The 14,551-nt window shown below is 35.5% G+C and overlaps 1 protein-coding gene across 3 annotated transcripts; it reads right to left on the bottom strand.

Moving 5' to 3' along the window:
* Window positions 1–3,501: 3,501 nt before the first annotated feature.
* On the bottom strand, window positions 3,502–12,939 carry LOC112508193 (NACHT, LRR and PYD domains-containing protein 13). Of its 3 annotated transcripts, XM_025112979.1 has the most exons (17): window positions 12,871–12,939; window positions 12,629–12,708; window positions 12,242–12,344; window positions 11,399–11,467; window positions 11,141–11,293; window positions 10,975–11,048; window positions 10,620–10,719; window positions 10,391–10,433; window positions 8,907–8,969; window positions 5,931–6,160; window positions 5,705–5,825; window positions 5,518–5,621; window positions 5,297–5,410; window positions 4,727–4,897; window positions 4,501–4,644; window positions 4,270–4,415; window positions 3,502–3,825 (listed from the first exon to the last, which is right to left on the bottom strand). In XM_025112979.1, the coding sequence occupies exons 2-17, from the start codon at window positions 12,690–12,692 to the stop codon at window positions 3,674–3,676; spliced, it is 1,851 nt and encodes a 616-aa protein (XP_024968747.1). In that variant the 5' UTR covers window positions 12,693–12,708; window positions 12,871–12,939; the 3' UTR covers window positions 3,502–3,673. The 3 variants fall into 3 exon arrangements, with proteins under 3 accessions (XP_024968747.1, XP_024968748.1, XP_024968749.1); XM_025112980.1 differs by lacking the exon at window positions 12,871–12,939 and having other exon boundaries at window positions 10,975–11,034; window positions 12,629–12,641; XM_025112981.1 differs by lacking the exons at window positions 12,242–12,344; window positions 12,629–12,708; window positions 12,871–12,939 and having other exon boundaries at window positions 10,975–11,034; window positions 11,141–11,305; window positions 11,399–11,464.
* Between the last annotated feature and the right edge of the window lie 1,612 nt (window positions 12,940–14,551).

The following is a 14,551-nucleotide window of genomic DNA, read 5'->3' as shown; positions in this document are numbered from 1 at the left end:
TTAAAATATCATAAATAATAATCATGCTTCTTTTCTTCTTTCATTTCATTTTTCTAATATTTAACCCCCTTTTTATTTATTTTAGGGGTGTTACATTAGTTCAAATGTTAACTCAAATTATTGTGTTAACTTTATGAACATTTTCAACAAATCACAGTCTATCTTAGTATTAAGTTTTACTCTATCTAAGAATTTAATGTTAAGGGTGTATGAGTTTGTAACTCTTATATTATTAATTAAGAGTTACAAGATTCATAAAATCTCATGATTTTAGCATTTTTAACATTGATCTTGTGATTGTTTTTTTATTTTTTAATATTGATCTTCCATTTTTAATATTTATAAATTTGTGATTAATGAAGGAGATCCGCTAGTAAAACATTTGTTATCGTTCAAGCATTTATGAATAAAAACATTGAAAAACAACACGACAACATTGAGAAGGGTAAAATTGTTTATGATGACAGTTTGAGTTCGAGATGGGGAAGTGAAGGAAATAATCAAATTATGTGAACACAAATTGACATATATGAACATTTGTGGCAATTCTGATCACACATTGCACATATATGTGAACATATATGACAATTATGAACACAAATTGAACATATATGAACACTTGTGACAATTATGAATATATATTTTTGTATAAATAATAAAAAAAAAGGTAAAATAAAGAGTGAAGGTTATAGTGGTGAAAAATGAAGGGAAACGTGGGCATTGCATTATGATTGATTGGAAAGTAACAAACCAACTGAATAAGAAGAATGGAGTCTCACCATAATTATAAAATATGACGGATGCCACGTCGCTTTCATGTTACGTTGCTACAATTAACGTAACCTAATAAAATATATAATTCATATTAAAACAATAATTAATAAAAAAAGAACAATCCTTATGATGCATTATCTCATAGTGGCTACTATCAACATACTCATATAAATATATATATATATATATATATATATATATAAAAGTCTAATCAAATAAGAACTAATTAATTTGTGGTAACCGTGAGGTCCAATCTCAATCACAAATCAATAGATAAATTATGAAATTTATAATTTTGGTAATTTTTAATTAAAAATTTAATGCGAATACATTTTAGGTATTTTATCTCCTATCTCCTCTCTCCGTCTACCAGCCTCCGGCCACCGTCCTCCGGTGATACCACAGTGGTATCACAATGTATCTTATATGTGATTGAGTATCACATTGAGGTCGTTTGTATGGTCGATCGGATATGTAACATAATGGTATCACAATGCATCTTATATGTGCTTGAGTATCACACTGTGGTATCACCGGAGGAAGGTGGCTGGAGGCCGGAAGACGGGGACAGAGAGAGAAGAGATGAGAGGAGAGAAAATATCTTTAATGTCTTTGCATTAAAATTTTAATTAAAAATTACCAAAATTATAAATTTCATAATTTATCTATTAATTTGTGGTTGAGATTGGATCTCATGGTTACCACAAACTACTCAGTTCTCCCTTGAATGGACATATATATATATATATATATATATATATTATATATATAAAAGTCTTACTAAAAATAAAAGATTGCATTCTTTGGGAAATAATGAGAAAGAGTAGATATATAGAATCATTGATGTTACTATACAGTCTTCATCCCACAATAACTGATAATAAGATTTGTATCTTTAAAAATTACCGGTTCGAGTCGACCATTAGGAATTTTCCCAGCTGATTTTCAAGACCTCTGGCATTGTCAAGGTGAATGCAAATTGCAAACTGACCCAAACATAACAAAAAGAAGGAAGTGTCTACATTTCCTATTTTAGTCAAAAGCAAATTTCTACTTCCTCATTCTACTCTTGATTAAGAAGTAGAGAAGATTTATCGCTTTATTATTAAGAGTATAATTGTTTATTAGTTGATATAAAAGTGTAAGAATTATACATTTCTAAAATCATGTAAATTTTTTTTAGAGCAAATTGCATAAAAAATAACGTACTTTAACTTGATTCCTATTTTGGGCAAATAAATTTTTTGAAAATACACTAGCCAAAAATAAGAATCAAATTAAAATGCGTTACTTTTTGATGCAATTTTTTATTATAGAGATTGATTTTTGGGATGAAGAGGATATAGTCTACTATTTATTTTAGCGTCTTGATTTTATAAGATGTTGTCACAAAGTAAATCATAAAAAGGCTTCAAAAAGAAAATGCATAAATGTTGCATAGAGTTGAAATAAAGGATGAGAATAACTTCATGAGAAAGCCAACTCACCCTTTTTAGGAGATTAGTTTGTCTTTATAATAATTAAAGGATGTAACCAACCAATAAAGTCTTCCCAAAATAGTTCATATCATTAATTTTCCCAGTCAAATTCCCAAAAAAAATATATATATGTTTACAGTACAAGCGTTTACAAATATGACATGACAAAAACCAATAATTTTAATAAGAAGCACAACAAGGATCGATGATCTTACCAGATAAAAGAAATTTACCAACAATCTATTTTAATAGACGAGAATATTGCCCGATAAAGTAAGTGAGAACGATGATTTTTGCTGATAAATGATAATCTACCCCTTACATAGTTAGTTATCTTTTCCTTATGTAAATAAATAAGCCATTTGTGTAAACTGTAGCTAAAACAGGAATTCAATTTTAATCAATTTTGCTTCAAGGATGGCAGAAAGATATAAAGAATGGGAAGTTGTGAGTTTTGGATGTACACTTAATTCTTTATTGTGCAAGTGACAAATGGGATGATCTCCTTTACAGTCTGGCTGCTCAGAAGGTAACCACCACATTAAACCTAAAACACCTTTTTTTATTTCTCAAAAGATTAAATACATCAAAAGAAGAACCTCTCACATCACCAAAATCAATCTCCTGCCACAAAGCCAAAATAAAACCATTTTTTAGTTTTTTTTAAGTGTGTTTTTTTAATTAAGAGCACAAGTTTGGAAAAAACTTGGATCTCTGCATAAATCAGTGAATAACCCACTTTCTATATCATTAAGCCACTACCAAACAGTCATCTATAGCTGACCAAATAAGACGTGAGTCCCATTTAAGCTCATTAAGCTGCTAACAAACCGGCCCAAAACCCAATATCAAGCCATTCAATGAACACTTACCGGGTAACCAATATCAGCTACCTTACTGATTGACATGGCAAGGATCAAGAATCTTATCCGGTAAGAGGCATAGCAAGAACCGAGAGTCTTACCCGGTAAATGAAGGAAAAGACTCGCGCTTACCGGGTTTAAGACGCTTACCAACAAAGCCATTTTGATGGTCAACAATGTTACACGATAAGGTAAGTAAGGATAATGTCTCTCACCAGTACGCGTTGGTAAACGACCCCAATATCTCACCCGAGAGCAGAGTCTGGAGGGTGTGATGTACGCAAACCTATCATCTACCCCAAAGGATAGGGCGACAATTTCCATGAAGACTCAAACACGAGACTGATCAATAACCTTAAAATCAAATAGAATGAAGTTACTAGTAGTTTTCTATCAAAGATCTATAAATAGCTTTATAGTTAATACAATCGATATTGATAATACGACATACAAGCTAGGACGCTACAACATACAACGATATGGTAAATGATTCATTACTCACCTTATATACAGTACACTGTTATTTTGATGTGCCTGCTGCCTTCTTTTGGTTGTCGGCTATGGATCGTTGTCATAAAGCACAATAGAAGCAGCTGGCGATGAAAGTAAGATATTCGGTTTTCCATTGATTTGAAATTCAGCCAGCAGAGAAGCAATGTTGCCTTTGTTGCACAAAGTATTCTGCCTCAAATCCAAATGCTCAAGTTTCCCTAAACAGATAGCAGAGGTCAATTTGGCTACATAGGTTTTTGTCTAATTTTACATAATACTAAACCGAATTCAACACAAATAAAACATTGAAAAACTAGAAATGATTCAAGTTTGCATGTTACTTTCCCTCTGTGACTGTATACCGATATGAAGTATTTGGGCAAAAAGTTGATTACCGGCAACCCCAACTGGTCCCACAAGGAATCTGCCTCCAAGGACAACAATGTGAGGGGGCATTTTTGGCTCACTCAGCGGCTGAGGCTTGGGGGGGGGGTGGGATCGAACACAGGACCTGTCTTGTATTTGGGCAAAGACATCCCACCCCTTTGCCAATTGAGCTACATGCCATAGGCTATATGAAGTACTAATAATAATTTCCTGGGGTACCTTCCCCATTATAGAAATAAAAAAGATATGAAGTGAAGGACAAATAGGATGCTCACCCTTTGCGGCTTTCAGGACGGAGCATATGGTTGGTAGTGATTCCATTGGCATCCAGTTATTACTTGCATTGACTGAAACAAGGTTCGGAGCCTGTGAAATCATCTTCGACAAAAAGTTTGCAGTTCTGATTCCACCACAGTTATCACTACACAACGTTCATCAATGAGTTCTTTTTAAGCATAGAAACATTATAATAGCAATTTTTAGAAAAGCCGAGTTATAAATTGAACCTTATATTGATGCGGACAAGACTCAGCTCTTCGGTAATTTCTTCTTGTGCATCTGAAAAGCCAGATGAACCCAATCCAACCCCCTTAACGTTAAGGGCTTGAATACCGGATAGTAAGAATTTTCCCAGAGACGGCCCAAATTTGCTGTGGGGAAAGCTTATCAGAGAAGGAAACATCAAAAGATGAAACAATTTAAAAGGAAGCAGATGCTTCTCGAAGAACCAACCTTGTAAGGTGATTATCTCCAATCGACAGAGATTTCAGAGGAACGTTTAATGCGGAAAGAACCTTTAATAGCTGACTTGCTCCGTGACAAGAAAGCTCACAGTTATCCAAGTACAACTCAGCAAGGGGAATGTCACATTTAGATTTCTTAACCAAATATGGAACAAAGATCCTACAATTATATAAGACGCATGTCAGACTAGATTTTACGGATGCGTTTAGCATGCAGGCGAGACTGGACAGAACCGGAAGGGATGGGACCAGACAGACGAGAGTGAGGTGGGGATGAAAGAATTATGGAAGGTTTTACAGTTGTAATTTGACATGGGTAGTTCAGTAATTCACTAATTGTCCCATCTCCTTGACTTTTGTTCCGCTTATTTTGGTGGGATAAGAAAATGCGTTTTTGTCCCACTCTCTCCCGTCCTGTCCCAGTCAAATGCTGCGCCAAACGAAGGACAACAGGTTTTCATTCTGTCATGTCAAGTTTTGTCCCGCGTAGCAAACACCCCCCACATGGTATCTATGATCTGTTTGCACAAGTCACTATCTATTGGGAATGCAAAAGTACCTGATCCCGTCATCCTGTAGAGGATTGTCACTTAAATTTAAGACCTCTAAGTTTGGCATATAAACCATAGCGTATTTAAGGCAGTCTGCATCATCTTTTTGCAAATTGTTGCTTCTGCAACAAGCAAGAGCGGGAAGTCATGTACAAAAGCTACCATGTAACTTCATTGAAATGTGTCAAAATCATGCAATGAAAGTACTCCGGAAAGGTCAACACAATACCTCAGATTGAGCACGCGTAATGATTTCAGGTATTTGTCAATTTGTCGATCTGAATTGATTAAACTTGGAGATCCCCATTTAAAATGTGAAAGCCAACCAGCAATCTGAAATGTTAACAATGTAATCTAAAATTCAGAGTTTATAAAAGAAGCCATTAGGTTTCGCATAATTGTATAAAAGCACTCACATTGTTTTCTGAGAGATCCAAGACTTGTAAACCAGAGTCAGTATCAAGTAAGGTATCAAACACCATTTTTGCAGTTTTCCACCACATGTGATTGTCAGAGAGCACCAATGAAGTTAAACCGCTGCTACCAAAATGCGTTTTTAACAAATCAGAGATGATATAGATTCAGCAGATGCGATATGATGTCGATAAGCACATGTCTAACAAAAACATGGATAACACACACCTTGCGGCTGATAATAATGACTCCAACCCAAGAGGTAAAGGAAAATATGAGCTATCAAGAAAGCTTGATCTCTTAATTGAGAAATTTTTAATCACGTTCGTTTCAAAGTCCTTCACATGCAGTGACTCGCAGATTGCAGTCACAAGAGATGCAGGAAGCTTGCAATGGATGAATTCAATCGATGCCAGAGTTTCCTTGTTTTGCTCCAGAACTTTGCAGAGTCCCTCAACCTGAAAAAGTTTAATGTTTTATCAACATAGACTCGGCTAATGCATTCGAGCAAAAAGAAAAATTGCAAGCTGGGGATCTTCACGGAAACAACCTCTTTACCCCATGGGGTAGAGAAAAGGCTGCATATAACTTAACCCTCCCCAGACCCCACTCCATGTGGGATTCACCGGGTTTGTTTGGTTTACTTTACCCGGCTAGAGTGTTGTACAACCTTAATCTATCCAGAAATACCCTACCTGATTGAACTATTGATTTACGTAATCAGAAGTGACTGATTAAGTTTATGACGGAACCTACAAATCAAATTTTCTTATCCAATTTGAGCACCTCTACAGGATAGACCACAACCGAAAACCAAAGAGTAAGGCAGCAAGTGTCCCTCCCTCGTCTTCTTTTTCCCTCCCAATTCTGGGACAAGATCTAAAAATATGATTTGTGATGAGCCATGAGTCCCTCATCTAGGTGTGTTTTGGTCTTAATCAGCTCAAAATGAAGTATTACAGCACTAAGGTCATATAAGAAAATTGTGAGAAAAGTAATTGAAAGACTAAAAGAATATCACAAAAGAGGCTTTACGTAACCATGTGTGCGTACACATGCCTTCATGCAGACTAGGCCCTGAAATTGGTCTTTAGGCTGCGTTTGATATGCAGACCGGGTGGGACGGGAAGAGACAAAAAAAATAGTCCCATGTTTGGTATGCCATGGGACAGAAATCAGGTGGGACAAGATGGGAAAAAACAAGTTTTCATGGAACAAACTTAAGGCGTTTATATCCGCTGGGCTATGCACATGTGTTGCTAAGTGTCTAATCCATTAAAGTAAGCCTGCACACTTGGTTCTAAAAGCATGACCAAGTACGCGCAAGGATACAAGACAGAGGGACATCAGGAGCTCACACAAGCCTATGGAACTTTATGAGAAAAGCATAAGCTGTTTACGTTGGTCTGCGTATGTTTATCAGAAAGCCTAGGTGTTTTACATAAGCCTATGGGRACTTATCAGAGAAATTACAAGTGTTAGATGTAAGGATCAGGAATTCTCTTTTAGGCCTGTGTGATTTTGTTATGGCAGCCACTTGTTATGGATGTTCCCCACAGGAGGGCCACGGGTGGAGAGTCACATCACTTTTGCAGATTCGAGAATTTAAACGATTTTCCAGACTGTAGACCATGCCAAACCTGAGCTTTGTCAGAGCACACGGGACATGAAGATAAGAGCTTTAAAGCTATTAGAAGTCAAGAGACACTATAAAAAGGCATGAAGGCTTGCAACCAAGATCAATAGATCATCCATTTTTCCTACAACCTCTCTCTTTTGCTGTGCACACAGAGCTAGGGCTGGGGGATTGCTTGTTTTCATCCAAAATCCATCATCCACCACCTCGAAGACAGAAGCATGTTCGAATTTTAGACAAGTTAGTCTTAGCTTTGAAGTCAATTGTCACTTATGAGAAAATTTTCCGTTGTGGGTTGACACTCATTGCTGAGTTAGTTTGTTTAGAAACCTTTTGTGTCAATTTTTGGAACCTTTTCTCCAATTTACACACATATGCCTGATGTCGAAGTCATGTTAGTTTGCTATTCATGATGATAGTGGATGGATATCGTGTTCCCTATACTTGCAGAAAGATAGAACAACAAACATTGCTTGCACATCCTTGCATCTGGCTAAACAATATGTGGATCACAATTACACATCAAAATGAAGGGGTAATGGTGACAGTAGAATTATGGTTGTTGTGATGTCTCGACTATGATAATTAATGCATCTAATGTATTACTAGAAAGGTTGTGGATAAATACGTTTGAAGATAAGCATAACAAAGAACAAAATTCTAATAGCAGGAGAACAGATTAGATTTGTTTCCAGCAATACCGAAGGCTGTGAGAAGGTGGTAAGTAGAACCAATAAGAAAGAATGAAGAACAAGCCTGATGAAAAGCCTCAAGCTCTTTAATCATTCTGTTCAGAAGAGGTCATTAATACACAAGTAAAGACAAAAAGGGGACAAGATAGGAAGAACAAAATAAAGCAGAGGTAGTTGTGAAGAAACAAGTAAAGAAAAAGATGATGTAGTGAATGGAAATAAGATCTTTTGCAACTTCACTGCTTCCGTTGATATAGGCCATTTTGAGTTACTTGGAAGTCCTTGAAGATGCAACATCAAATGATCAAACATACACAGCCACAAGTAGATTGTTGTTTCTAATTCTCTAAAATCTCAGCAATACAAAACTGGCTTTCCTCAAATGGGGGAGAGGAAAATGGATCACAAGATCAAGACACATGTTTTGAGTTCCTTGTTCTACGAGCAGTAGGATCTATACAGAGAGAAGTAATCTCTAAAATTAAAAATTGAAGAATAAAACAACACTGAAGGATTGATAATCTCCTTCACATTTTCTGTTGTGTGATGAAATTGACCCTCAGGTAAGATGGCTCATGTTATCTTGGGTGTGATGCTCAAGAGATCCTAGGTATCTAGGTGTGAAGCTTAGAACCCCTAGCTCTACTTTAGTGATTTTTCTCTAGATACTTCATTCGTATGATCTCTCCTGAACCATTAACATGGAAAAAGGTATCATCTGATAGTATATATTTGTTCATCTAAATCCATATGCTCTGTAGTCTCTCATCTGTTACCATGTTCATGAGCAACATCTTATATACGATTCCTTGTCACCAAAGTATATAGTTTTCCATTAAAAGTAGCTGCACAAAAATATAGAGAAATACTAATTACCTGCTCCTTCGATTTGATCCAGTGCACTTCCAAAAACTCCAATCGACTTTTCCTTAATAAATGCTGTTACACAAAACCAATATCAATAATACGACAAAATGTGTGCAGATAATTATTTCTTCATCTTTATCTCGAGTAATATATTCCATCCAAACAAAATTAATCTTAGTCCATGGTTGGGTATCATAGGGCTGTGACATACACGGTACACCAAGTTCGCCTGAGCTTGGCTCAAGTTGCACTCGACCCATAAGAGCAGGATTTTCAGCTTGCACTCAAATTAAAAATTCATTTTGATCCCCCCAAGTTTGGATGAAAAACCACACAAAGTGGATTAGTCGATCATCCAATCCGGTGAGTAAAAATTTAAAGATCATGCCACTTAATCGATTATTCAATCCGATGTGTAAGAATTTAAGGATCATAATACTTAATAGAGATTAGAAGACGATGTATACAACAATGAAGAACTCTGACATATTGGAAGCCAAGGCTAAAAAATATGAAATTGCATAACCTCCAAAAATGGATACTTCACAAGAGGATGTCTTGACCTTCGGTAGACAGCCAATACTTATGCTCCTCTTGGTTTCAACTTCCAAGATTTCTAATCAAAATCCCAAAAGAAGCAGCCAACACATCCTCTCGTGAAGTATCCCTTTTTGGAGGTTATGTATGTTCATATCATTTAGCTTATGCTTCAATTTATGTCAGAGTTCTCCTGTTGTATACATCGTCTTCTAATCTCTATTAAGTAGTATGACCTTTAGATTCACACACACTTGATTGAATGGTTCGTTAATGAAATTCATAAAGGTGTCTGCTGCCAGAGAAAGTAAAGCTAGCAAATATCAAGTGAAAGCATAAATAAAGTAGTGTGTTGAGTCCCAAAACACAAGAAAGTCTGAAATTGAGCAAGGGTAAATCACAATCAATGAATGAAGTTTTCTATTTAGGCCACTCATAAACATGAAAACAGCCTCTTCAACAGAACCAAGTGAGTGGGCAAAAGAGTGACAGAAGAAGAATTCATTAATTGGAACATGTCTCGAGAAAAATTCTTAAACCCGTGACTATCAAGTGATCTTCATGAAACCAACAGGTTCTGCTCTTATTAGATATTCAACTGATTATTGAACCTAACAGAGTTATAGAATTGCTCCTTGTATTATGCAGATCAGAAGGATGAATTCTACTCATGGTATATGGATAACTTGCCTGAGGCATTAGAAGACAAACATGTTTTATGAATGGCCTTAAAAGTGCATTTCTCATGATATATCATGGAGTAGCAAATAGACTTCATATTCTCTCTGCTAAATAACAAAAGGATCACAAGTCTCTATCGATCATATAATAAATTTCCTTTTTTTATTTATGGTTATGTGGGTACTACACCATTCAGGGGGTAACAAGCATATGCATGATTGAATTTTATTTTAATTTGAAAAGCAAAATACCAAACTTGTAGTTCTGTGACTTACACCAATTTCTGCAACACAATGAACACTTTGGAGTCTCAGACATCTGCATTTGAACAAAGTCAAAGACAAAGTTTAATAAACATCTCTGCAAAAATTGCACACACATACGCTGATACAGATGATGAAAACCAAGACACTGAAACTTCATTGTCGTTCCCCCATTGATATACAAGGATACCATAAGAGATGCTGACACATCCAGAAACTGCAAAATGATGCATGGTTTTACCTGGCGTATAGACCAAATCGTTCACAATGATAAGCTAATTTTAAATAGCTTCTTGACCTGCTGAGATTCCCCTCATAACTGATATATTTTAACAAGGCATCTGCGGAAACAGAAATTATGTGTGGTGAGGAACAGAACAAAAGAAAAGTGAAAGTCTACTCATCTCAAAATAGAAAAACAATAGACTTTTTAAGACCTATCCTTATTTTACTGCCATGAAGGAAGAAAGAACATGGGTCAAACCTAGAAACATGGAATGATAAAAGCAGAGGCCATGGCAAAAACATCACATATGCCCCTTATATATTACACTCCATTGTTCACTACCAATGCACACAAAAGCAGTAGAAATTACCTGGAATTTCGACGTCACCAAGACAGCCATCAAACAAAGTGATTGAGACCATCTCCGCAGCTGCATCAAGACAACTGTTAAGATGCCAAACAGAGATGACACAATTGAATATCAAACAAATAAATATAAACTAATCAAAGATTATGAACTCAAACAGGTTGCATACTTCTGTAGATGTTTTTCCCAGTAAATCTGCTGCCAGTTGGTGATTGGCTCATCCTGTTGAACATCTTCTGGTAAAAAATCCACTGAGAGCTTCTGAATGACTGACCATCTTGATTTATATAGGGCTTTCCATGCTATATCAAAGTTCTCGAATCTGCAAAGTTATCTTCACAGTTCATATGCTATTTTCAGTTCAAATTAGATCTTAAAAGTTCCAACCAAAGCACTTCTTGAAAGTTGAAACCTAACAACATAAAACCTTTTCCGTTTTCTTGAAGGTTTTAAGCAATCATCAGAAAACCAGTAATCATTAGAGCTAACAGATGGCCTGCAAAGATAGCAAAAAGAACCCTTCGGTTAAGATTCTATTTAAGAATGAAAAGCATATGTGCATCATCCTGGTATCATCACATGAAATATTAGTGTGAAAAATAAAAACAATCAGCATAGACCGCCTAGAAATGTTGCTACCAGATCCTCTAGGTCCTGAAACAATTAGATATAGAACAAGAAATTTTTCATCCCAAACTTGTGGGATTAAGCGCAAACTACTAAATATAGGCCCCATGAAAATCTGTTGTAGGTCAAATTAAAGTTCTTGTTAATATTTGTCTTTTCCAGTCACTACTCACTCCTTCGCCCTATTGGGCCTCCCGGCCCCGTGCATGGGGGGAAGTGAGGAGGGAGGATTTGTTAATTTTTCCAAATAGAAACCTGATCTCAAAGTCTGTATCCCAAAAGAACAATTCAATCTCCTATTAGAGAAAGGATTCCACTTGTGATATGTGTTCATCCAAACTTAAGGGAAAAGTACAATTGCTGAAGCTTGATGCAATTAATTCATGTCACTTGGTCAATCCATAAAAAGAACAAGAACAAAGGTCGTGGTCATGTAAGGAAATTTGTATCACTTGTGACTTGACAATTCATGGAAAATGGTCCATTTAACCATGAAAGCATGAACAATAACCTTTCCATGGTGCTCATGATGCCAAGTCCTAAGAAACTATCAACTAGTCATGTCTATGTCCATGTACACAACATATCAACAATAAAGAAGTAAAGAACGACTAAGAGAAAGAACAAAGACAGATGAACGAACATTGCGTCTTGTAGATTCTGCAATGCCAGCGGAGGTAAGTGTGGCAAGAGACGATCAAACAGTTCTGATGGAAGTTTATAAACATAAGGCAAATTCCCATTTTCTGCATACACAAATAAACCACGGAATTGAAAATTAGAACATGAACAAAAAACACCCATAATTTGTTTCACAAATAGAATCAACTGATCAAGCAGTGCATTGTTTTAACCAAAATAAAAAATTAACTTCTAATCATTCCCAAATACCACCACTATTTGATTTGTAGACAGCAAGTAGGATACTAGCAGTAAAACTACACATGAAACCTTAATTACCCCTAATTGAATCCAAACGAAAAGCTTCACGACTACCATAACCACAAACAACTTCATTCTAAAAACTCACCATCAAGGATTGCATTTTTAATTGCGCCTATGCATAAAGTGATCAACGACGGTACTTCAGACATTTTTCACCGATTTCCTCTGCGAAGCAGCATAAGTTAGCAATAAAGTATTTAAACAATTACATTATTACAATTGGCCACAGCTTCAAAATTTCCGGCTCGATTAAACCAGGATAGTAATCAAATGCGTCAAGATTTCAATAAACAGCAAAGACGAGCGTCAGATTACGAAAACACTAACCCTAATTTGAAGAGTTCACGACCAATTCAAGTCCAGCAATCGTATAAATGATGGTGTAGAACAGTTGATCAGAAGCATGGAAGTAAATTGTTGGGTACGCCTGATTCCAACCCGGTTTATGGTCCGGCCGAATACAAACCCGACCCGATGACAGCAAAAAACTAATATTTATGGCTAACCCAAAGCCCATGCCCTGAGCCCAACCCCAGTCTTCATATTTATTCACGAAAACCATGATTTTAAATAATTCGTTATGACATCTTATGGCGTAGGCATGAGAATGGGACAGGGACCTCAATCCCCATCCTCATTTCTGATTATTTATCTTTATTTCCGTTCTTGTCCCCGTCCCCGTCCCCATCCCCATCGGGGATTATAATTTATAATCACATCCTCATTCTCATCCCCAACGGGAAATGGAGATATTTTTTCCGGTTTATATAAGTTATTTTGAATTAAATATGTGAGAGACCATACATGTTTAAATCTCAAACATTTTCAATAAACTTAAAACCAAAATGAATTTAATTTAATACAAAAAACTACAACATCATATAAGAACTAATAACCTAAAACCAAAAAAAATCAATATAATCCAAAAAACTTATAGTCACATGTACCAAAATATATTGAGTAATATAAAACCATATCGAGTAATATATGAAACTTGTCGAGTAATTGTATTTTGATTTGACATCTAAAATATTAAATATTAACATCCAAAAAGTAACAATATTAGATTATAAACCTAGTTAGGAAATAGGAAATTATGAATTACCGTTTTAGTTCAAATAAATAATATATATATATATGTATATGCATGTATGTGTGTGTATATATAATTTATTAATTAATATGTATGTATATATAACGGGTACGGCGCGGGGCGGGGAGTACCATCCCCGTTCCCATCCCCATCCCCGTTTTGAGACAAACGGGGATCCCGGTCTCCGTCCCCATCCCCGATTGAGTGGGGAATCCCCGACCAGGATGGGTGGACCGGGTTTCTCGACGGGTCGGGCCCCACTCCCATGCCTATTATGGCGTCATGATTTAGGTTTGTAACCACGTTAAACCATGTGGTTTCAGTTTTACGTGTTATTTTGTAAGGTGTGGGGTTATTTTTAGTACTAGCTTGATTGATAAGTGATCATTATGTACGTGACCTAAAAGTTAAATGAACATAAAAAAAACGTAAATAGCTAAATACTTACTTGTATTCCTGTACACGATGAGTCGAACACGAATTTTTTAAAAATTAAAAAAAGGTAACAAGTATAGATTCAAGAGATTTGATGATTTTGCATTTTCGATATCATTTTTTATAATCTCTATATATTTGCTATCAATGGTTAGTTCTTTATTTTTTACTTCTGTTACTTTATATAATTTAGTTTGTTCTATGTGTGTGTATATCTATATCTATACTATATTATAAAATAGTTAACAAAAACTGTTAAAAACTATTTTTATTCATGAAATATTGTTTATTGATGCATATTATTTAAAATTCAAGATTACAAGTAAATTATGTATAAGTACAACTTATTAAACTTTATTATTGATGTAACTAACTGCATATAAGAATAATCATATACAAGATAAATATATCATTTTAAATACAAAAATCTAAAATATAATTAGGATAATTATTGAGTTGTAACATAATATTTAATTATCA

This window comes from Cynara cardunculus, assembly GCF_001531365.2.
Source record: "Cynara cardunculus var. scolymus isolate 2C chromosome LG 2, CcrdV1, whole genome shotgun sequence".
Classification (NCBI taxonomy): Eukaryota; Viridiplantae; Streptophyta; class Magnoliopsida; order Asterales; family Asteraceae; genus Cynara; species Cynara cardunculus.
Note: the sequence above shows the minus strand (reverse complement) of the source record. Positions and strands in the feature narration are given on the sequence as shown.

Bases quoted from the DNA above. Each gene is read 5' to 3' on its own strand.
- LOC112508193 (XM_025112979.1), bottom strand. From the start codon at position 12,692: ATGTCTGAAGTACCGTCGTTGATCACTTTATGCATAGGCGCAATTAAA. The intron at 12,345-12,628 runs GTGAGTTTTTAG...TTGTGTATGCAG, and splicing joins TAAAAATGCAATCCTTGATG to AAAATGGGAATTTGCCTTAT. The intron at 5,826-5,930 runs GTGTGTGTTATC...TTTTGGTAGCAG, and splicing joins TCATTATTATCAGCCGCAAG to CGGTTTAACTTCATTGGTGC.